Source organism: Tamandua tetradactyla, chromosome 18, assembly GCF_023851605.1.
Source record: "Tamandua tetradactyla isolate mTamTet1 chromosome 18, mTamTet1.pri, whole genome shotgun sequence".
Lineage (NCBI taxonomy): Eukaryota > Metazoa > Chordata > Mammalia > Pilosa > Myrmecophagidae > Tamandua > Tamandua tetradactyla.
The window spans coordinates 24,272,189-24,297,528 of NC_135344.1; the positions used below are offsets into that span (position 1 = coordinate 24,272,189).

Here is a 25,340-nt window from a genome sequence, read left to right on the forward strand (position 1 = left end):
GTTACAAAAGTTCTGAAGATGTTGCAAAATTGCCATAGAGCTACTCCTTTCAGTTCTTAACTTAGACGTTCACAACTTAGCCAAGTGAACCCACATGTGCCAGGTGAACCAGGTGTGCTCCCTCAGGACCCTGCAGAAGCTCACTCCACCCCACTCTCAGGCACTGCTTTCACTAGAAAGAATGAGTAAGATCATTCCCTGATAACCCCTCAAATGAAAATAGCAAAAGTGTCAGGGAGCTGAGCTGTGGTACCAGGATACTGCAATAGTTCCTTTAAATTTTCACTATTCAAATCCTGTGGTCACCAGGGCATCAGATAAGTATCTACACACAGAAAATTAGATTAAAATGCTCGCAAGCCTGAAATGTGTTACAGTTTGCTAAAGCTGCCAGAATGCAATATACCAGAAATGGACTGGCTTTTACAGAGATTTATTAGACTACAAATTTATAGTTCGAAGGCCGTGAAAATGTCCAAATTAAGGCATCAACAAGAGGACACCTTCATGGAGTAAAGGCTGCTGACATCTGGGGTTCCTCTGTCACATGGTGACGTCTGCTGGTTCTTCTCTCCAAAATGTCTCTGTGGCATTTTCTTTCTCTCTCAGCTTCTCTTGGCTCTGAGTTTTCTCCAAAATGTCTCTCACTTAAAGGGCTCTAGCAAGTAGATTAAGACCCACCTGGAATGGGCAGGATCACATCTCCATGGAAATTACCCAATCAAAATCCACCTAACAATAGGTCTGCCCCACAAGATTGGATTAAAAAACATGGCTTCTGGGGTACATAACAGTTTCAAACCAGCACAATATGGAACAGGAAACAGACGAGAGACTTAAGTGATTATGAGGGGAAAAAAATAGGAAATTGTATATACATTTCTACTCTAAGAATCCACCGGTAACTTTTGTTATTTTGCTTCTGTTATTTTGCTTAGTGTTACTAAGTTTCCTCCCTAATACTAACTCTACAAGATGTGAATATTAAATAATATGACTAATTCTTTTTAAAAACAAGAACTTTGGCATACCATTATAGTCACCTTGGGATGCTAAATATTTATCTCCCAAGTCATCATTCAACACATTGTCCGTCCATCTTCAAACTGGAGTACTTGCCAGTAAAGCCCATATCCTATTACATCCCAGACTCTTAGTGCTGGCCAGGCTGCGCTCCCAGGGGATAAATTTAACCTCTAGAAAGAGCTTCAAAGCCAACCACAGTGAGAAAGATGAGTATTGAGTTCAGTTCAGACCATTCTAATGAGGTGTTACCATAAGGTAATGAGACATAAGAGTAGCAAACCGACCGAGAAGACAGTCTGGGCAGGGAAGAGTCCCAGGAAATCCACCTGTGCTGGTTTGAAAGGATGTGTGTCCTCTAGAAAAGCCATGTTTTAATCCTAATCCCATTGTGTAAAGGCAGCCGTTTCTTCTAATCCTTATTCAGCATTGTATGGTTGAAACTGTGATCAGATCATCTCCCTGGAGATGTGATGTAATCGAGAGTGGTTGTTAAATTGGATTAGGTGACGACATGTCTCCACCCATTCGGGTGGGTCTTGATTAGTTTCTGAAGTCCTATAAAAGAGGAAGCATTTTGGAGAATAAGAGATTCAGAGAGAACAGAGAAGAATGACATAGCCACGAGAAGCAGAGAGCCTACAGTCAGTAACCTTTGGAGATGAAGAAGAAAACGCCTCCGGGGGAGCTTCATCAAACAGGAAGCCAGGAGAGAAAGCTAGCAGATGACGCCTTGCTCGCCATGTACCCTTCCAGCCAAGAGAAAAACTGTGACTATGTTCACATGCCTTCTCACTTGAGAGAGAAACCCTGAACTTCTTGAACCAAGGCATCTTTCCCTGGATACCTTTGATTGGACATTTCTATTGACTTGTTCTAACTGGGACATTTTCTTGGCCTTAGTACTATAAACTAGTAACTTATTAAATTCCCCTTTTTAAAAGCCATTCTGTTTCTGTTATAGTGCATTTGAGCAGCTAGCAAACTAGAACACCACCCATCTGTGATCACCCCATTAGAGTAAATGCAGGGCCCCCCCAAGAAACTACCTTGACTGGCACTGCTCTTTAGATGACCAACGTCCAACATATCTGTAAAAATTAAGTGTCCCTAATTTTATTGCCATCCCTTGCTAAGAAAGGCAAAGGGAGAATCTAACATTTTTTGAGGCAAGAACACCAGAGTTAGACAGGAAACCAGCACAATTAGAAGTGTGGTTGCTGAAACACCAGCTGCACATTGAGTAAGACACAGAGACCTGAGCTGTACCACCTCATCCGAGACTTCAGAGCCAATAAATGAGTTTTGTTTGCTTTGGGGGAAAAAAAAAAGACAAACCACAAAAGTATTTACCACTTAGAAAATTAACAAGGTCATCTGATATAACAACGGAAAAAGGGTTGCTAAGGGATGAAAAGATTAGAGATTAAATGGTTTTGTTCATTTACTAGGGAAATTTTCAGTACCAAACTGTCTTTAAAAATAAAAAAGATTAGTGTGAAATCAAATAGCAATAGATACACCAAGTATTTTCGATCTAATTGACAATCAAAATGTACTTAAGTTCCTGGGGACAGGCGATAGTCACCAATATTCTGACAGACTGGAGCTCTGTAATGGCAGAGCTGAAATTACAATATCCATCAGCCATCCAGAAAGGCTCCCCCACCCATCACAGATTTCTTCCCCTCTGGGTATGGCTTCGAGAGCAAGGACCATGTTTCATGCAGGAAGCCTCTAGCGATGACACTCTTAATACATTAATACGAGCACAATTCTTGAGCATCCAAATGTTACCTTATGTAACTGAGTGTTCCCCCACCATGATTTCTTTTTTTCTTAATTATTTTTATTGAGATATCTTCACGCACTGTAGAGTCCATCCAAAGTACACAATCAATGGCTCACAATATCATCACAGAGAACATTTTTACAACATTTGCATCACTGCAGAGAAAGAAATAAGAAAAAAGAAAAAAACCATACATTCCATATCCCTTACCCTCCCTACCACTGACCACTAGTACTGCTGGCAATCTACCCAATTTTTTTTTTACCCTTATCCGCTCCTGCATCCATTTTTGTCCTTATTTTTTCACTCCTCTGTCCATACACTGGTTTTAGGGAGTGTTAGGCACAAGGTTATCACAATCACACGGTAACATTTTAAAAGCTATATAGTTACACAATTTGTCTTCAAGAATCAAGGCTACTGGAATTCAGTTTAACAGTTTCAGTCACTTCCTTCGATTTTAATACACTAAAAACTAAAAAGGGATGCCTATATAATGCATAAAAATAACTTCCAGGATAGCCTCTTGACTCTATTTGAAATCTCTCAGCCACCGAAACTTTATTTTATCTCATTCCCCGCATGATTTCCGGGCTTCAGTCGGCCCTTGTACACAATCAAAATGGCAACAGTATTCTACTGCCAGCTAATACAACTTTAGGAAAAAGGAAATTTGATTAAAGGAAATAAACGAAAACAGAACAAGTATCTATAGACTGGCACGTGACAGCTCAGGAAAGGAAAACTTGCCCTGAGAACCAGTACTTTCTGTGCATGGATGACAGATGTAATTTTAGAAAAACAGCATTTTCTGTCACAATGAAATTATGCCATTAATTTGAATATCGGTTGTGTTGTTATAGTGTTATAGTGATATATGAGGCATAAGAATGTTTATTCTTTCTTGCATGTTTGGGAATTGTTTTTTTTTTTCCAGTTTTTGTGTTTTTTTTTGGGGGGGGCGAATGTTTTAAGAAACATTTTAATTAAAGTAATTTAGGTAACACTTAGCGTCCTCACTAATGTTTTCTCTAGAGGGGATCTACTTTATTCAAGCTTAAAGAAAGCTTGTCGTGTTCCTATTACCTGTCATATTCCCATTGCAGAAAAAGAAACACAACTAATTGTTCTTCTCAAAGAAGGCAATATTAGAACATAGTATTTCTTAATGGGAAATCTTGGTGCAATAACAAAAGATAAGCACAATCAATTAAACACTCGAGTAATGTTAAAATTAATAAAATTTTTTCTGAGCTTTTCTTTAGTATAGGCTAAATTTAGAAGAGTCCCTTTAATTGATCCTTCATTTTCTTTATCAAAACTTCCTATTACTACCTTCATATTATAAATGTGAATCTAGACCATCAGAACTTGAAAAAAAAAAATCATACTTCTTTCAAGACTGTGTGTAAGCTAGGCTAGCCAACAGCTCTATGTCGATATCAGCAACGCACTGTGCAAAGCTTTAAGTCCTCCTTTGCCCCACTTTCCTCTGATTCTATATTAATCTGCGCCATAATTAAAACATGAACTCATAAAGCCTTGGTTTATTTGGTTTATTACCAACTCCACAATCTGACTCCCTTCGTGTCACTGTAAGCATCTGTATTCTTGCAAAATCGGCATCGATTTGGAAGGTACAACAAACGGGTTTACCCCAAGGAACCAATGCCTGGATTGTCAAACCCCAGCACCTTTCAGATTGGTCCCGAAAGGTGAGGTACAGAGACTTCACGCTCACTGAATAGTCCCAAGAGCCAGGGCACCGCAGTGCCAGGCAAATGGCACAAAACTTAGGCCTGACACAAAGCCATTTTCAATACAGAGAAATCATATCCACCAAAACAACAATCTCAGTCTCAACCAGGCAGCCTCATCCAGAGCACCATCCAAAGACAATGCTTTAAAATATGCAACCTTGAGAGTATCAATAATACGAAACTAATGTTATAAAGGAACACTGCTATCTTACCTGGGAACTGGATAACCAAAGTGGATAACAGCTAAAAGAGTTCTAGACCCCATGTTTCATCTGGAGCTATTAAAAGCCCTGTGATAAATCTAGACCAAACTAAAACAAACCAATTATCAGTAGGAATCCTACCTCTGCAAATCAAAGTATTTAAATAGTTCAACAACTTCTATATCCAGAGCTGTCCTATCTGATCCCTCCAATTTCCCTTGTTAGTCCTTTCTTCAATGGATACTTTGGTAATTAATGTGAGAAACTTCCAACAATTCATAAGCATAGGGAAAAAATGGGTTTTGATTATTTTTGTATTTTATCTTACCTTAATTAAAACAGTGATATTTTTAAAGGAAAATATGGCAGGTGTTTCCATATTTAGATTTACAGGGGAAAATCAACATCTAAATGATAATATTGCTTTGAACTACACAAGGCAAGCCTATCAGGATTGAAAAATTCAATCCGTGCACAGCTGACTATAAATAACCATTTTCCTTCCTGCCTCCTCTGGTCTGGAGCCACCAATAACAGAGAAAGAAGCCCCTAATCCAGCAGGTTTCTTTCCTTTGCATCTCTATGAGCAATAAAGCTGTGCAGAGAACTGAAAAGGGCATATCTGGAATCTGCTACCTGCAGACCTGGGTTCAAACTCCAGTTCTGTAGCCTTGGCCAAGTGACCCATCCTCTCTAGCCTGAGTTTTCTCATTTGAAAAACAGGAAAAATAGCCTTTACAATCTCACAGATTTTTTTTTTAATCTCACAGTTTCAGATTGGTAGATGGATTAAAGGAGAAAACAGAAAACTGACATATACAGGGCAGGGCCTCTGAACCTCAGGACTATGGGCATTTGAGCTGGATAATTCTTCATTGGAGGGGTCTGTCCTGGGCAATGTAGGATGTCTGACAGCATCCTAAGCTTTCCCCACTAGATGCTGGTAGAGCCTCAACAAAAATGTCCCCAGGCATTGACAAATGTCAACAGCCCCCAGTTCAGAACCACTGAGAGGCATTTAATAAATTTCAGTTTCTTCCCCTCCTCCAACCACATGGTCCCTTCAAGGGAGAGACCCTGCTTTTCCTCACCCAATCAATCGGTGACCAAGATCCAGGAGCGCTTGCCCCCTCGATGCCTCCTGCACTCGTCCTCCTTGCTTCACTTCCATCACCACCAATTCGGCCTGGACAGCTGAGTGGCTTCCTAATGTTATCAACTCGCATCCGTTCTCCACAGTTCTGCACAGTGAGCTTTATAGAAGCACGTTTCCCAAAGGGCCTCAAAGGGTAAAGCCCCTGTTCCTTACCAAGTCTACAATCTAGCCAGGTCCTCCTCTGAATTTTAGAGTCTGGCCACCCAGTCTCAGCTTCCACCACGTTCCCAACGCCAGAAGAGCAACGCGGAGACACAATGATGTCCTGTTCCAAATCCTGACCCTGCCACTTGCCAGTCCTGTGACCTTGGGCAAGTGATCATAAACACAGGTAACAGCACCTGCCTCAGAGGGCTGGCTGCAGGGAAGACTTTTACATTCGTTCCTAGCACAAGGGAAGTGCTCAAATTTTAGTTATTCATTTATTTTTATTTAAAACTCAGCGCAGATGCCACTTTTCAAAGCCAGGTATCCTCTCTTTTCCCACCTGTCTTTGCATCCACAACAGAACCTTCCTGCAAAGTAATTTCTAATACTTCACTTACCGCATGCATAATTTTTTATGCACCCATTTTAAATGGATTAGGAAGTTACCCAGAGACTGGGACACATCCTGTTGCTCTAACCCCAGTCCCGAGCACAATAGCAAGTTCCCTGAGCGTGCATTCCTTCCAAGTTAAGAACATCCCTCCAAATCAGCTGGTTAAAAAAAATTTATAATCATGCATCTATGTGATGATGTTAAGAATTACTGAGTGCATATGTAGAACGGTATGATTTCTAAATGTTGTGTTAATTTCTTTTTTTTTTTCTTTCCGTTAATAAAAAAATAAAAAATAAAAAATAAAAAATAAAAAAATTTATAAAGATCTTTTTTAATTTTAATTCACCCAACCATACAGGTTACTCCTTCTTTCTGATCTATTCTATACTTAACAATTCACTCTTCAGTATTCTCGTTCCCTAAATTCTAAGTGAAAAGACTCCCTACCTCTCTAGGTCCCCAGGTGAGGCAAATACTTTCAAAAGAAGAAGAATATACACCCACCTTTGATCATTTTACAGTATTTTTTTTCCAAGATCCTTAGAAGGACAAAGGAAATTGTTGAAACTGCCACTCCCAACACCAGAGCATCTGCTTGAAACCATCATTTATTTTCAGACTCCAGAATTAATGCAGGGTGGCAAAGAAAAGCCATGCCTTATTGCCCAGATGATAAACCACAACAGCAAAATCAGACACCTGAAGAGTCCCTCCTCCCCAGGAGCAAGTGATATTATAAAATTTGGGAGCCAGCAACCTGCCTCTTCCTAGCCTTAGAAACTATCCAATATTGGATCTCCTACCCCTTTCTGCGGTTATTAACCTTCTTTTTGTGAATTAACAGCAGCCTCATTCAGATTAAAATAAGCTTGCTTAAAAGGATATATAAAATATAAAAGTACGAAAAGGTTTTTAGCAATCAGGGCAAAGGGAGAAAAAAAAGGGGAGATGGCACCAGAAAGTGAATTACTAAACCAGAAAGTTTCAACTACCACTAAGAATAGTCCATCCCAAATGCGATCCAGTTTAAAAGGGGAAAATTTTCCTCAAATCTCCACTCTGTGCTGACTTAAATCTTTCTGTTATACTTGCATTGACACAAGCATAAAACTAGGTTGAACTCCTCACAGCACCCGCTACTACAGAGCTGGTTCTTTGGGGCCTGGGAAGCTCCTGTCCACAGGGGCGGGAGGATGTGATGACTCAGTTCTCCAGGGCTTTTTAGCTACAAAGGGAAACTTGTGGGCACACGTGATTATTCGGCCTCCACCGGGCAGAAGGACATCCATGACGCCTTCAATCCATTTTTTGTCTCAGCTCCTTATCTCAAGATAACTGAAGGATTATTTACGCCAGCACAAATGGCACATGGTGCAGACACTGATAGGCCAAAACAGGCTCATCCAAGAGTTGGCCATCCGGGGTTCATGGGTACCGACTTCATCCCCACCTGCAGACCCACTTCCTGCATCAATTTCTCCCTCTCTGACATATACAAACACGATCTGGAATCTCCCACCTGGGGAAAAGAAGACATCCTCTGGGACCCTGCTCAGCTACTGCCACATTTGCCTGCTCCCTTTTACAGCAAGAGGCTTCCCTTCCCATCATGCCCAACATGGCTTTTGGCAAGACTGACAAGGCGTCTGTCTGTCTCGATCAGTCTAATGGACACTTCAATGTCTTTGAATCATTTGTCCTCTGTAGCACTGGTCACAGCTGACCATTCCCTCCTCGGCTTTGAGAGACCAAGTTGGGCAGAGGAGGGCCCATCTAGCCCAGGCCTCTCCAGTCGCACCCTCTCCTCTCTCTCCTACCCCTCTCGCTAGGTTACATTCCCAAGTCCCAAGGCTTCACATATTAACTACATACTGAGGATGCCAACGTTTTGTCCCTGCCCTGACAGCTCCACTGGGCTCCACACGCTTATGTCTAACTACCGCCACCGACAGCCAGCACTTAGACATTTAATAGGTGTGTCAATCAAAATGCTCCCCTTGATTTTCCCACTTTCCCAATCTTGTGTCTCCTCTTGTCTTCATCTCAGAAAAGGACATTCCATGTAATTACTCAATTCTAAAAACCCAGGTAATATCCCACATCTGTCCTATCAACAAATCTCAGGCAATTCCTCTAAAAGTTATCCCAAATCCAGTCACTTCACACTGAACTGTGTCCTTCCGGGAATCTCAAGTACTGTGCCATCTCCTAACCAACCGGGGCAATGGTTTAACTAGTTTCCCCTCCCTTCTTGCCCTTCCCCCCAGAGAAATCCTTTCTCCAGAGAGAAATCTTCACATTACAAATCAGAGCCTGTTATTCCTCTGCTTAAAACCCTTCAACGGCTTCCTACCACACAGAGAAGAAAATCTAGGCCCTCCACCATGACCAAAAGGTCCTAACAACCTGCCCTCCATCTCTCTCTCTGATCTTGCTGTCTGCCTGATCCCTCTGGCTCCCTACGCCCCAGCTCCTCTGGTCTTCCGTCCACTCCTCAAGCTTATTCCTACCTCAGGGCCTTTGTATGTGCTACTCCCACTCTCTGGAATATTTTATCTTCAAAAGTCACCTGGCTGGCAATGTCTCATTCAGATCTCGGCTGCACTGCTTTATTCCCCCTCTACAGCGTAATTTCCTTGAGACCACTTACACCCCCCTACAAAGCCTGGTGGAGCTCTCCACAAATCTTAAGAACACAAATTTAGCCCAAACACATAATGGCCTCCTCAGTGCAGAGATAACAACTGCTGATCATATACAGCACCAAAGCTCACTATTGCAACCAATCACTCAGCATTCACGTTGGCAAGGTGCTCAGAGAGGTTTTCTTCTGGGGAGAGGGGTGCTACATGTACTGTCCAGCATCTGAAACCACTTCCTAGGTTCGGGGAATTCCCCACAGGGTAAGTTTTGCTGGTAGGCTGGGTCCACCTCCCATTCCAGAAGCTAAAATTTTCAAAAGGGAATCAATAAACCCCTCAAAATCCTCCATGTGCACCCGCATGGGTGTGAGTGCACAGCGGTGACTCTGACAGACTCTTGGCCAAGACTTTCTTACCAGTGCCAGGGACACAATGAATGAGGTAGTGTGCAGAAGAGTTCACGTGGCAGGCTGAGACTGCCAGCCTTGGACAGTACAGCTCATAAGGCTGGGCCTAGGCTGGCTGACGTCTGGAAACTTGGAGGACAAACATTTCTTTGCAATGATACAAAACTCTCCCTAAATGATAAGAATGGCTCACTGTACCTAGACTGTGCAAACATGTTGTTTATTGCTTTCCTTTTAGGAGCCCGGAATCTTTGCTGCATCCCATAAGTTTTGATATGTTGTGTTTTCATTTTCATTTGCCTCGAGGTATTTACTAATTTCTCTTGCAATTTCTTCTTTGACCCACTCGTTGTTTAAGAGTGTGTTGTTGAGCCTCCACGTATTTGTGAATTTTCTGGCATTCCGCCTATTATTGATTTCCAACTTCATTCCTTTATGATCCGAGAAAGTGTTGTGTATGATTTCAATCTTTTTAAATTTGTTAAGACTTGCTTTGTGACCCAGCATATGGTCTATCTTTGAGAATGATCCATGAGCACTTGAGAAAAAGGTGTATCCTGCTGTTGTGGGATTTAATGTCCTATAAATGTCTGTTAAGTCTAGCTCCTTTATAGTAATATTCAGATTCTCTATTTCTTTATTGATCCTCTGTCTAGATGTTCTGTCCATTGATGAGAGTGGGGAATTGAAGTCTCCAACATATTATGGTATATGAGTCTATTTCCTTTTTCAGTGTTTGCAGTGTATTCCTCACGTATTTTGGGGCATTGTGGTTCGGTGCGTAAATATTTATGATTGTTATGTCTTCTTGTTTAATTGTTCCTTTTATTAGTATATAGTGTCCTTCTTTGTCTCTTTTAACTGTTTTACATTTGAAGTCTAACTTGTTGGATATTAGTATAGCCACTCCTGCTCTTTTCTGGTTGTTATTTGCATGAAATATCTTTTCCCAACCTTTCACTTTCAACCTATGTTTATCTTTGGGTCTAAGATGTGTTTCCTGTAGACAGCATATAGAAGGATCCTGTTTTTTAATCCATTCTGCCCGTCTATGTCTTTTGATTGGGGAATTCAGTCCATTAACATTTAGTGTTATTACTGTTTGGATAATATTTTCCTCTACCATTTTGCCTTTTGTATTATATATATCATACCTGACTTTCCTTCTTTCTACACTCTTCTCCATACCTCTCTCTTCTGTCTTTTCGGTTCTGACTCTAGTGCTCCCTTTAGTATTTCTTGCAGAGCTGGTCTCTTGGTCACAAATTCTCTCAGTGACTTTTTGTCTGAGAATGTTTTAATTTCTCCCTCATTTTTGAAGGACAATTTTGCTGGATATAGGAGTCTTGGTTGGCAGTTTTTCTCTTTTAGTAATTTAAATATATCATCCCACTGTCTTCTAGCCTCCATGGTTTCTGCTGAGAAATCTACACATAGTCTTATTGGGTTTCCCTTGTATGTGATGGATTGTTTTTCTCTTGCTGCTTTCAAGATCCTCTCTTTCTCTTTGACCTCTGACATTCTAACTAGTAAGTGTCTTGGAGAACGCCTATTTGGGTCTAATCTCTTTGGGGTGCGCTGCACTTCTTGGATCTGTAATTTTAGGTCTTTCATAAGAGTTGGGAAATTTTCAGTGAAAATTTCTTCCATTAGTTTTTCTCCTCCTTTTCCCTTCTCTTCTCCTTCTGGGACGCCCACAACACGTATATTTGTGCGCTTCATATTGTCCTTGAGTTCCCTGATACCTTGTTCAAATTTTTCCATTCTTTTCCCGATAGTTTCTGTTTGTTTTTGGAATTCAGATGTTCCATCCTCCAAATCACTAATTCTATCTTCTGTCTCTTTGAATCTATCATTGTAGGTATCCATTGTTTTTTCTATCTTTTCTACTTTGTCCTTCACTTCCATAAGTTCTGTGATTTGTTTTTTCAGTTTTTCTATTTCTTCTTTATGTTCAGCCCATGTCTTCTTCATGTCCTCCCTCAATTTATCGATTTCGTTTTTGAAGAGGTTTTCCATTTCTGTTCGTATATTCAGCATTAGTTGTCTCAGCTCCTGTATCTCATTTGAACTATTGGTTTGTTCCTTTGACTGGGCCATATTTTCAATTATTTGAGCGTGATCCGTTATCTTCTGTTGGCGTCTGCGCATTTAGACAGATTTCCCTGGGTATTGGATACAAAAGTTTGGAAGATTTTTCTGTGAAATCTCTGGGTTCTGTTTTTCTTATCCTGCCCAGTAGGTGGCGCTCATGGCACACGTTTGTCTGCGGGTCCCACCAGTAAAGGTGCTGTGGGACCTTTAACTTTGGAAAACTCTCGCCGTCCGGGAGGTTCGCTAGCCGAAGCGGCTCGGAAGGGTTCGAGCCGGCCCGGGGTCCGAATGCGGGGAGGGTTGCTGGCCGCCGCAGCCCGGGAAAGCGCCCTTCCGAATTTCCTAGTCGCCCGGGCGACAAGCGTGGCGGGAGGGCGCCAGCGGCAGCGGCCCGCCCGGGAGAGTGCACGTTCCCGGGGAGTCACGGGTTTGGAAGGGGCCTCCCCAACCCGTCACCGTTCTCCGCGGCCTGGGGATTTCCGATCCAATTCTCTCAGTTGGTCCGGGGGGCCGCGCGTGGTGTGGGCGCCAGCCGCCGCAGTTTCAGGGGACCGCCTCTCCAATTCTCCCAGCTGGCCCGGGAAGGGGGAAGGGAGTGACTCCGGCCGCTTGCCGCCCCGCCCGGTGAAGCCCGCGCGCCTCAGCGATCTCACCCGAGCGGCTTCTCTCAGCCAGCCAGCCGTTCCAGGATGGGGTACGCTGTCTTTTTTATCTCTGTTGTGGCTTTGGGCGCTGTTCTGTATCGTTTCTACTCCCCTAGTAGCTGTCCTGGAGAAGAAACTAAGATCCGCGCGTCTTACTAAGCCGCCATCTTCGGAGCCCGGAATCTTGATTATGTTAGAAAGACAGTGTCTACGTGACTGGCACGTAAAAACCCCAGGCACTGAGTCTCTAGTGAGCCTCCTCAGTAGATGACACTTCACACGCGTCATCACTACCTGTTGTTGGAGGTATAAAGTGCACCCTGGGACTTCATTGGGAGAGGACTCTTGGAAGCCTGCACCCAGTTACCTCCAAGACATCAACCCAATGTGCCTTTTCCCTTTGCTGATTTTTACCTGGTATTCTTTCACTATAATCAATTGTAACTGTGAACACAACAAGTTCTGGGTCTTATAAGTCCTTCTATTATGAGTTACTGAGCCTGATAGTAGTCTGGAGATGCCCAACACAGGTAGGAAAGAGTTGATGCTGCTACAGCAAGATGGGCCCCCCACCCAGGTTCCAAAGACAGCCATGGAAGGTTGTTAGAAGTTACATCCAGGGTCAGGGGGCACCAGGAGGCCTTGTCTGATGATTCCTGTAGGGTTCTCTGGCTGCAATTCTGGTACTTAGCCTTTCTCAGTCTCTGAGCCATCCTATCCAGGCCTGGCTCTCCAGTTGTACAGGTACTGCCGTGCTAACCAAAATTCCTTCAATAAATTTCTTTTCTGTTTAAACTAGTCAGAGTCAGTTGCTGTTGCTTGCCATCAAGGATGCTATCACAGATTTGGACCAAAAAGGTACTTTCAATGAACATGGAATGGCTGACTGTAGAGTGTTATGAGTCCTACGGTCCCAGTCTGGAGACGCTGGTCATTCTTGATATGCCAGAACAAAAGCAGAGCATATTACGCTGCCCCTGAATGCTGGGACCCAAACCATGTGGCTCTTCTTTCCAGGCTGTTTTAAAACTGCCTCAAGGCAGAAGCTATAGGGATGAGCAAGGTAGAGAGACCCGTTGCCAGGAAAAAGACACTCCCAGAACCAGAGACTTCATCTAGAGAAGATCACTGGCTGTGCTGGCTAGTCCATGGAATTGACTGGAAGCAAATAAACCCAGAAGCCAAGCATTCCTGGGAGCAGTACTGCCAGAGAAACTCCCAGCTAAGATGACACTAGCCTATGGCTATTCAACCCCAAGTCCCAAACTCATAGCAACAGCAGAGCCCAAGAGGAAACTCTGCCAGTGCTCAAGCCATCCAGAGTCCACCCCAGAAGTCAGTGACCAAGGGAGACTCTCACACCGAACATAATTCAGCAGAACTCAAAGCTGCAGATCAGCTGACCAGGACAAGGACTCTTTGCTATTTCTGTTTGACCAGGTACTGCACTAAGTTTTCTAATTTTCCCTTCTCCTAATGGGGGTTTTATCGTAGTTATCCCATTCTTTACCACTGTATGTTGGATATTTGAGAGAAGTTGTTATTTAGCCACAGCTCAACAGATTTTTTTTTAAAGCCATTAAGAAATAATCTGCTAGGGTGTCTGCCCAATGCAAAATAATAATAATAATAATAATAATAATAATAATAATAATAATCTCCTTTCAGGTATAACTCAATGCTCAAATGAACAGACTTCCTTCCCAGGGAACAAGAGGGCCTGCACTTCACAGAGCTGTGGGCTTTTCTGGAGGTGGATAGATCTGAAGGAGGATAAAGAACCCAAGGGGAGGGCCACAGCATCATTGAGGCTGACTTCACCCCAGCTGGAGGGTGCACCCTCAAGCAGTAAATGTAATTCCAGTCCCTCCTTGCCACAGGCTAGGTGAGGGATGAGCAGATCTCAGTCTCTCTAGGACACTGAGACAAAAGATTTCCTGGGTGATTCTGGAGAAGAGATTTCTTCATGCCTAAGAGAAAGCCACAGGAAGATATTCTCTTTACTCCATAAGAAATAAAAAAAACCCATAACTGCACCCACCACTGGCACCACCCTAGGACCACTAAGGCACCTGGAAAGAGCCAAATGTAGAGGGAAGGGCAGAGAAAGGGCTTGCTTCCTTGATGAAGTTACTGACCAGCACACTTCCTTAGCGCCAAGGTAGAAGCTTCCTAAATGTCATAACCAATAAAGGCAAAACAAAAAACAAAAAACACAACCATGACAGCCATCAATAATGTACCATGGCACATGGACAACCATAATAAATTGAGATTGGCCCAAAAAAGGGACCGCAATTCTAAGAGATCATCAGCTGTGAGCTTACAACTTTTCTGGGGGGTGGGGAAGGGGTGGAAGTGAGGAGTGTGGCGTGAGTGCAAGGAGATCACTACGGCATTAAACATGCATAAGACGCATCCTGTTTTCAGAAATAATAAAAGGTTTGGGAGGGGAAAGGACACAGACAAGTCTCAGGTTAGAAGTAACAGAGCTTTTGCCAACTATGTTAGTAGGGAAAGGATCACTATGAAATGTACTCTGAGTCACACCCAACACATGATGGGCATTCCAAGTCGGCTTGAAGGCAAAACACAGAGGCACCTGACAGCCATTTAGATACGTGTACTGGTGGTTTCAGCTATGCATGGCTGCCATTTCAATACCCAGAACTATTCTACACTGCAATCAGGTAGTAACAAGAGGCCTCAAGACCCAAGGGAACAAAGATAAAGAGGAGAAGATTTGAGTTTGATCACTTGGACACAATTTTCATAGTACACCCCCCAAAATTCCACAGAACACAAAACACTAGTAAAAAATTAAATTTGCATGTAGGTAACTGTAATGGACAGAAGGATGAAAATATACATTTTAACCATCCATAGTGGAGAAAATGAAGCATCTCTTTTGCAAGCTGCAGTAAAAAAAATTTTAATCTACCAGTCACTTTTTCTGGAAAATACTCAACCCTTCACCTGTTCTCCACTCCACCATTTAGCAGAGAGTTCCTAAAGGCAGTAGCGGCAAGGCACTGATGTTGGTATCTTCAAACACAGAACAAACTCTTGATAAACATGTGTTCAACTGAACAAACACTATCAATACTTGTACTGAACAAGAGCTCTAATCTATGGCTGAAGCTTGATGTACACACATCAGGAGGCATTTTTCTCTACCTCACTTTTAAATTTACTTTTATAGTAAGAAAAAAAAAAAGGCTCATTGTGGAAATAGAGAAAACACAAACAAAAATGACCTCTTGTCCCTCCACTCAAAGATAACCATCATCAACTTCCTGGTACATATTCCAGTCTGTTTTTCAATGCATAAACACTTTTATCCACAAAGATTCCATTGCACCCACTGTTCCATAACCTACTTTTTCATTTAATATTATATTCTGACATCTCCATGTTTTTAAGTGTTCTTGAACATCTCCTCCCAGACCCTGGCTGTACTGTACTTTCCTCTACCTCACTTCTCAAGGAAAGGGAGAAAACCCACTTATTACCAATTTAAAGTACCCTCTTTCACAAATAACATTCACTGGAAATCAAGCCATCGGTTCCAAAAGGCAGGCAGCATGGCACACACAGGTTTCTCAATAATTGGCATAAACACACTCCAGACCTCAAAATATCAGAGAATTCAGCTCCCTCTAGCTGTAGCACAATCCAAGAGCCACAGTGATTTATCCTCTGTGGCTAATAAGCAGGGAAGAAGTAAAGCCAGTTCAGTTTACAAATCAATTTACCGACTGTAATTATTGTTGCACCCAATGATCACACACGACACCTGAAGGACAAAAGGAACTAGAGAGCTCAAGAGAAAAAGGAGGAAATTGATTCTCTTTCAACCTCAGACTCTTTCCCCTTTCCAGACAAAGCTGGGGCAGATGAATTTAGCACTATGATTACACTCAAAGAAAAATTACTCACTGAAAGGAAGAAAGGGAGGCTGAGAAAGGAAAGCACAGGACTCCTCAACCAGATTCCTGTTCTTCAGGCTCTCAGAGCAATTTGGAGACTCATGAGTAGGTGCAGCCTCTGTTTTAATTCAGTGTGATACACACACACACACACCCACACACTCTTCATTATTAAATAATTACTACTGAGTGCTTACTAAGCAAAGTAATTTTGTATCTTAGGATTGTTCTTGTTTTGGGGGGGAAAAAAAAAAAAAACAGACCCAAATGATTTCCCAGCATTAAAAATAAATAAATAAACCTTACAGATAAATATAAAATCAACCGGGCCACACTGGCTCAGCAGGCAGAGTTCTCTGCTATGCCGGAGACCGGAGTTTGCTTCTCGGTACCTGTCCATGCAAAAAAACACACACACACGCATGCACAAAAAACTACAATAAAATCAACCATTCAATACAAAGATCTCAATTAAATTAAACCACAAGAAAAATAGAAAGGCTGGTCATCTCCCACCTCACTCCCCCCCAGCCTGCACAGAACCCTCCTTTGGCGACATCTAGCACTCATTTGCCAAAATGCAAATATAAAACCTAAAATCATGTAAGTCACTAAAAAAAAAAAAAGAAAGAAAGAAACTTAAGTTTACATTTTAAAACTGATTGGTAACAGATGCTCAGCTGTGGAACATTTAGTGTGATCTGCCATCAGTTGTGAAGGCACAAGCCATTGTTCCTAACTGCAGTTCTTCTCACTATTATTAAAATCCCAGGGTTTTTCCCCAAATGGAAATTCTAGCTTTACAATGTGCTTCCAAAGTCACATTATAAAACACGAGGTAGAGCTGCCCTAAGAGACAGAGACGGGCTGGGCCTTGAGTCAGACTTAAAACTGTAAACAAAATTATGTGAAAACTGCTGTCCCCAGCAAAATGGGCAGGTTGACAATGCAGGTCCTTCCACGGCCCTCTCCCAGGCCAGTTCCCACCATCTGGAGAGACCCCATCAAGTACAGGGAACCTTCAACACAGCACTCCAAATGCCTGGGAAGCCATGGGGTCCACTGGAGCTGGCAGAAGTCCTGGGCGATGAGGCGTGGCCTAAGCCAAAGGGGGACAGGCCCCCAGCTGTTCATCCCTTTCCTTGGTCCAGGGACCTGCAAACCCTGCCCAGGATGGATCGCACATCACAGCATCTTACGTGAAAATAAAACTCCCTTCTGAATGGCCCCTCTCTTGGTGAACAGGAGGTAGAAAATGAATACAAAATCTCAGTGGATGTCTGCCTGCCAAACAGCGCTGAATCTGATGACCACCAGGAAATCTGATAGCCTTGCCATTAAACTAGGAGAGCTTTGAATCAATACTGGACTCTGTAGTCAGGAACAAAAAGTCAACTAAAGTGTCAAATGTAAACTAACCAGATTCACTTCTGGCTTTTTGCAACCAAGAGTGTTACAGTAACTTTCTGCATTCAGACTGCCTGGGCTCAGAACAAAACATTACAACTATAACATCCTACGTAGTCACAAAATAAGAGGACCATGTCTACTATAAATTCATAAAGTAAGGGGCCCCTATTTTTACACCAGCACGTTCTCTGTCAGAAGTTGAGCTACAAGTCTTGCATAAGGATTCCAGAATAGCTCTAGCAATGGAACACCTGGGAGCAGTGACAATTAAAAGATCCTTTTCAAAGTCAATGACAGGTTATGGCAGAGTCCACATACAGCAGCATGGGAATTACTGTTAAAGCCCCTCCCTGCACACCCAAGAAGGAAGGCTTGGATATTGATTCTCAAAGGACTGTTTCTATGAGTTGTATGTTGTGAGGACGTTTTTCTAAACCCAAATGCCTGTGTCTCTCCCAAATTTTAATATGCCCTGAGTAAGGGGAACTTTGAAAATTTTGGAAAGCAGATAATTCTTGAGCCTACCCACACCTATTGCTTTAGGTGTCTTTATTAAATACCTGATTTTTCAAATTTTTTTAGTTTGTAGGAAAATATTGTTTTTTAAATCCAGTTTATCATCCCTAAATTATGCTCTCACTTCCATATTACACCAACAAGCAACACCCAAGCCAGACTGAATACAAACATTGCCACCTATAGTCAGAAAATAAAATACATGAATGAAACAATATAAAATCAGACAATAACATTTTATCACATCTCGCATCCTTCATTAATTCTACTGTCCTAATACTTACTATCATCATTAAATTATTCATACTTTATTTTGATCCTCCTTAACATGGATTGTCAAAAGATCAATACATATTTTCCTTTATTACCAATTAATGAATGTATCATTAATACAATGCCACTTATTCAAAAACCTACAACATTAAATTTTGAAAACTCTTAAGTTAGGATCTTTTATTTTTACCAATACTACCAGTCTAGGACTGAAAATTCAAGGGCAACAACGAAATCTGTTTAATACAGATATTTTAGCTCGAATTAAAATATTTAATGTTCTGATCTCAGTCTACCAAAGAGAAACCAATTTGCTTCTTTCACCAGTCATTTAAATAACTACACAATGCAAAAATGTGATTACATTAGCACCAAACACAAAGTTTCTTCTCTTACAATGCATGCATAAGCAATTCAGCAGGAACTGGAAAAGTACTGTTTCAATAATGCTACACGCTTAACACACCATTCTCAGCCTCAGGGATTTCCTTGTGATTATTCATATTTCTCCTGAATAAACATCAAGCATATTGTTGCTCCCCAGAATCCCAAATCAAACTTCCCCAAGGAAGTTTCCTGGAAATGTGACACTTGTGGCATTGAAAAGATGCCTGAATGTCACCCAATTGCTTTGCTTTAAATTGTGTTATACATGGTAGTTGGGGAAACTGCTGTGGTCTCAGGATTCCCATTTTGTCACTGCCCTCAACCCTCTGAACAAAATTATTATTTTTTTTAAGGAAGGGAAACCACTTCTCAATTACAAGCTAACGCTTTAAATAAACTAATATAAATGAGAATGTCAGTTTCTACAAATTTCATAGAAACCACCTTCTTGAAGAAAATGTAATTTAATGAGACTACAGAAACAGAAAGGTTAAAGGTTACCAAAGGCTGGAAAGGGGAAGTGGGTAATTATTGCTTAATGGGTACAGAATTTCTGTTTGGGGTGATGAGAAAGTTCTTATAATGGAAGGTGGTAATGATGGTGGCACAACACTGCAAAAGTAAAGCCAATGAATTGTACACTTAAAAATGGCTAAAATGGCAAATTTGTTATGTTACCACAATTTTAAATAAGGTAAGGAAAGAATTTAAAACACATTATATTTGCCAATTACGTAAAGGAGCTACTTTTAAATTGCACAATAAAACATAGGCCCTCTTAAGAGTATGTTTTTCAAACGTTGGCACTCTGGCCCAGGCTGTAACCGGCAGGCCCTTTCCCGAGGGTACAGCACACCAGCCGGTGCTCGAGGACAGCCACAGGTGTTTTCAAACTGGAATGAATGGGCAAGTCTTAGCTTCCCCTAGAAAACTGCCTTTCAGCATCCACCATTAGACCCAAACAATATCAAAACTATAATTTCCACAAGCAAATCAGTGTGACCATTCTACACAGCTGCAGAGATGATGCACAGTTTCTCAAGGAACCTCTTAAAAACATACGTGGGTTACTTTTTTTTAATTAAGGCCTATTCTTCATTACTTACAGACAGCTATTCCCACGGCACATTATCTAAGCTCCCTGTTTCTTCTCTAATGCCCCTTAAACAGCAACTCTCTTATTCTACCCCTTTTCATGGAGTAAGAAAAGTAGAAATCTAACAGTTGACTCGAAAGTTTTGAATAATACTGATGGCTAGGGTGATCCCAGCTTAATTACTGCAATTCATAAATTCTTAAATATCCTTGTTTTCATTTTTTAACATTTCTGAAATATGCTTTATAAAATCAATGAGGGATAATTTGACAGCAGTTTTTTTGTCTTTTATTTAGTGGTACAAAAAATAATGGTGCACCGTAAAACTGGCAGCTTCTCAGAGCCAAGGAAATCTAGAATTGTGCCAAAAGTTAACCTTAAATGTCTGTTACAAAGTGGGCAGTTTGGAAAAAAAAAAAGTGGGTGGTTAAATACAAAAGAATAAAAAGAACTCAAGACAATAGGGAACAGTGGGGACTGTGGCAACTGGAGTATACAGGCCACATGTCAAGAGCCATGACTCAGAGCTACGAGTTGTTACCAGGTGAGAATGCAGACCCCGGTTAAGCCAGATGGTTACCATTTTCCATGAAAATTCCCAAACTTTAAAATACTATGGTGATTATACAAAGCAGGTCTACTGGTCAAATCTGGCCCATGAGTCATCAGTTTGCAATCCCTAGTATTTACTCTAGTACATTGTCTTAATATGATTAAGATGTCTAGCAGTGATGTAGACCTTTCTAGACACTTGGAAGGCTGGATTACTCAGCATATAAAAAACTAGGGTTTTGGAATCAACAGACCTGGGTTCAAATAGCAGTTCCATAATTTACTAGCTGTGTGTCCACATGCAGGTCACTTAACCTCTCTGAGCATCTACTCCTCACCTATAAAGTTGCAGCTTACCTCATAAGGGTCTTATGAGAATTAAATGAACTAGCATGTGTACAGGGCTTAGCTCAGTTCTTAGAGTAAACATTCAAACACTTGCTAATTATTCCTGTTTGTATAAAATGAGGAAGGGCATCAAAGCACCAACCTGTGACAGCCTGGCTCTCATTTCTGTGCCATTTGTCTCATTCTAACCACAAAGAAAAAACAAAAAATGTTTAATGCTTCATCTAATATTGTAAGAAAGCTGTCATCCAAACTCTAAAATTTCACCCAGTAGAAAAGTTCTTTCAGTGGAGGATACCATTCCAAGAGAATGTAATAAAAGATTTCAGAAAGTTAACAGTAACATTCATGAGTAAACTGTAGCCAAAATGTGTTAAGACTGCCAAAAATAAACAGTTAAAAACAAAACAAATAAAAACCCACCAAAGAACCAAGACAGAAGTAGGAACAAATCCAAACTGTTCTGATTCCAAACCAAGTCCAATCCTGCACCATGAATCAGAAGTTTTGTTAAGTTGCTAATCCCCCCAACACCAAAAGCTCTTCATCTGATGGGGTTTTGGAATTTGGTTACCTAAACTGACCTGATTTCAATCAGGGTGAACATGAGCTGTAACTAACCAGAAGAACCTAAGCCAGAAATACAAACAAACACAAAGAGTAACCACCACAAAAAATTCACACAGAGCTCACATCTCAATCCTTTCATCTGCCAACTGGACCGACCTCTGCTGACCTGCTAGGGAACAGCATCCTCTGCTTGGGACCCCACTATTTTCTAGCTTAATGCAACGCTGCTAACTTAGCAGCCAGAACTTGGAGCTTAAACCCTCTTTATGAAACGGGGATATAACAAAGTGCACTCCGAACATAGAATGCTTTTCATCAGACCTCAGATAAAACACAAGTTTACTTTTAAGAAATTTGCTAAGTATGGATGCCATTTTGCGAAGAGGTTTGTAAGGTAACTGTTTGACATGGCAAAACACACTGTGTTATAAAGCACATAACAAGTATGTAAACTGTACTGCACCCACAATTTAACATGCCTTGGAAAAACAATTCTGCTGTTTCATAAGGCAATCTACTTTAAGAGCCTGTTAAAATCTGCCATTTGTTTTCTCACACACAGACTAGTTCAGGGAGACAAAACAAGCTGTGCAAATCCAATAATTTGTTAATATTCTACGAAGGCATTCCCTGATTTTCTGAAGGGCAAACTGATGGCATGAAACCTCCAAGGAAAATCAAATACCGTAGAAATGTGAAGTCATCAAAATAGGCCTGGTTTATTTATTCACCAGTAGGAGAAAGTAGAAAAAAGGAAGGCAGATGCAGTTTGTCTTCTGTAAGATAATGTGTGTGGAACTAAATAGCACCCACAACTTGGCAACTATATGTGGTACCTTCATTGCCTCTTGCTATTCCCTATCCAGCCCAAAATACTACTTCAGCAACAGGCAGAGCCCCACCATATACATACACACACATCATTCTATTCACAGCCCACCCTGCACTTTCCCACCAGCCATCAATTAAGAAGGCCAGTGTTAACTCATCCAGACAAAAGCGGGAAGAGAAGCTCCAGGTGGATTCTGGCACTAGCTGAAAATGTAAACAAAGAACAAACAATAGTGGCATGCATGTGATTCATCCATCCAGTTGTGCTGCCCAAACCATTTTTAAAATATATTTTTTTCAGAGAGTTCTTTTTTTTTTTTTTTAAACAATCATGTTACCGGGAGGGAAAAAAAAAACAGAACTTAAGATGGAACCAGCTGCTTCATCCCTCACCATACCTCAGCCCAAGCAAGTCCCTTTGTTTAGGGATGGCAGAATCAGCACCTCTGAACGCTCATCGCCTGCCCTCTACTGCTACTAATTAAATGGAGGCGAATGAAAGGTAAAGCTCCTGAAAGAGGGGAGAGGTGGGAAGAAAGGAATCCCCTGGGTAAATGAGACAATGCTGCTTTACACCCGTCCCCAGGTAAATGCACAAAAAGGGAAAATTATTTTACACAAGCACAGCATGGCAAAACATTCAAAAACACAAATCACGCATTGCACTGTGACCATTCTTTGATGATACAGAAACCACAGCAAGCTCTGCTTAGCCCGGTTAAAAAATGTCACTCCCCCAAACACCCTTCCCACCCTAAGATATCGATTCCATTACACACTTGCAGCATGTGCACACACACACATGCCAGGGTAGGAAAGCAAAACCTCCCAACATGGCTAAGAGAGAAGCCATATCGTGGTCATATAACAGCTTCTCTTTCAACCCCACCCTCACCAACAGAGAGAGGGGGGACCAACAGAAAAGAAGGGGAAAAAAGAAATTGAGAAAGCCTGAATTTCCAGGCATCAACTTTTCATGAAATGCACAACCGGGATAGGAAATACCTCCCTGCTGAGTAATGCTTCATGGGTTGTAAATTCACCTCTCCAAAGGGGAGCCAGACCTGAGCGCGCACCCTGCCAGATGGCAAACCACTCCTACCTGCTCCAAGCAGACTGCCTGTCACGCCGCGCCAGCCACAGGCCTCCCACCCCCCATTTTTGGCAGAGAAACACACCAATAAGAGCCTACCGTGGCTTGCAGAGAGGGCTGAGCAGTGATTTAGCAGGACTGTTTCCAAAGAGGGGAGTGGGAAACTGGGAAGAGAGGAAGGCAAAAAACAAAGCCTTTGGCAGGCAACCCAACGGCCTGGGGGCGTGGCTTATTTAATTTGCTTTATTAATAAAAGGGATCAATTGAGCTTTAGACTCTCCACCCACCCCGGAGGTGCTAGGCTTTGAATCCTTTAAGTAAAATATGGCAGGGCTGCAAGTTTCCCGTAGCACCTGCCACCATCCTTGACCACCTCCCCCCACCAAAAAGACCTCTAAATCCATATTCCTGGTTTTGGAAGGCAGAGGGACAGACACACACAGCTCCCGGCGTTTTCCACTGCGATAAGCACACACATGCTTCAGCACACTTGCTGACACATTCATTAGAAAGAAAGTTCCAGGAGGGGGAGACAATTCAGGCTCCTCGGCAACCCCAGGCTCCCCTTGGCTCCCCCGCGCGGCGCGGGTCTCCAGCCGCGACCCAGACGTGACACACATCATGGACTCCCGGGCTGCAGGCGTGACAGGCGCAAAGTTCCCCAACCGCCCCAGAGACGCCGCTTAGGGAACAGGGAGGGGGCACGCGAGGCGAAAGGCGCACGGTCCCCCTACAAAACAATATTCGGGAGCCTCCGGGTGAACCCGCGGCTCCAAGGGCTCCACACCGCTTTATTTACAAACAATGCGCACAGCCCCGGGAAGGGGGGCGCCGGCGCGCGGCGCACAGCCCGAGCCCCCGGGGACCCCGCGCCGGGACTCCCCGCCCTGGAGATGCCCCCTGCGGGCGCGGGGAACGCGCACCCCGGGGGTCGCCCCATTCCTTCCCCTGTCGGCGCGGGGCAGGAACTCCCGGGGAGGTCCGGGACGCGGGGCTGGCGGGGGTGCCGCTCACCTCGTCTTCCGAAAGTCCGTAGACCGGCTCCCCGAACCCGGTCGCCATGGAGCCCGCAGCCGGCGCCCCGCGCGGGCTCGCAGACGCTCCCGGGCGGCTGGGCTGCGGAGCCGACGTCCCGGGCTCCCCGCAAGCCGCACTCTTCCTCCGGATCCGCCGGCCCGCCCAGGGGGGCACCCGCTCCGGACCGGGCGCCGGCGACCTCGCCGCTTCCTCCCGGAAGGCTGCGGGAACTCACGGCTGACGGCAGCTCCCGGGAGAGCTCGGTGCAGCGGGCGGCGGCGGAGGCGCGGGGCCCGCCGGGCTTCCCTTCCCCAAGGCCCGCTCCTCCCTCCGGGTTCTCCGCCCCTCTCCGAGCCTGCCCTCAGATCACTGGAGCCGGCTTGCCCGCCCCCTCGCCGCGTTCCCTCCCCGCCCCCACTCTCCCCGCCCCCTCCTCCCACCTCGCGCCAAAGGGGGGGACCCTCCCCGCCTCGCCGGGGCGGGCAGACGCGCCCCCCAAGCCAATCACAGGCCGGGCTGCGGGAAGGGCTGCAGGGGTGGCCGAGTCCTGCCCTCACGCCCCCTCCACCCCTCCACCCCGGTCTTCAGTGCTGCGTTCCGGGGGGTCACCCGGCCGCGGGGCGGGTTTGCAGAGGCTTCCCAACCTGGACTTGGCCTCCGGAGCTGACCCGCCCTCCGCTCCCGGTCTCCTTCTGATTTGGGGAGTGGGGAGAGTGGGCGTTTGGGGGCGATGAAGGCATTTTCCGTAAGAAAAATGAACTGTCCGTTTCCTTTTTCCCGTGGTCTTTCTTATCAAAGAGCCCTGAGCCTGCCGTAAGTGTTAAAAGGAAAAAGATGGATGTTTCTAGACCCCTTTAAATTCCTGGCAGCCCCAGCAAACCGGACTTGGCTACACGGTCGGCTCCCGGACGCCGATCGGCCCGGCAGCCATCCGGGGAGAGGCTGCCCCGGTGTGGCCGCGAGTCGCCACTGCCTGTGTCAACTTCGGGGGAACAAAACCAACAAGCGCCCTCGCTGCGCGCACACCCACCCACTCGAGAACCGACAGCGTGG

At 43.6% G+C, this 25,340-nt stretch overlaps 1 protein-coding gene across 1 annotated transcript in view; it reads right to left on the reverse strand.

Moving 5' to 3' along the window:
* NEDD4L (NEDD4 like E3 ubiquitin protein ligase) overlaps positions 1-24,371 on the reverse strand; it is a 356,789-nt gene extending 332,418 nt beyond the window's left edge. Inside the window, exon 1 of the mRNA XM_077135363.1 lies at positions 24,285-24,371. Coding sequence (XP_076991478.1) covers positions 24,285-24,332 — 48 coding nt within the window. The 5' untranslated portion in view covers positions 24,333-24,371. The remainder of the gene's footprint in view (positions 1-24,284) is intronic.
* Between the last annotated feature and the right edge of the window lie 969 nt (positions 24,372-25,340).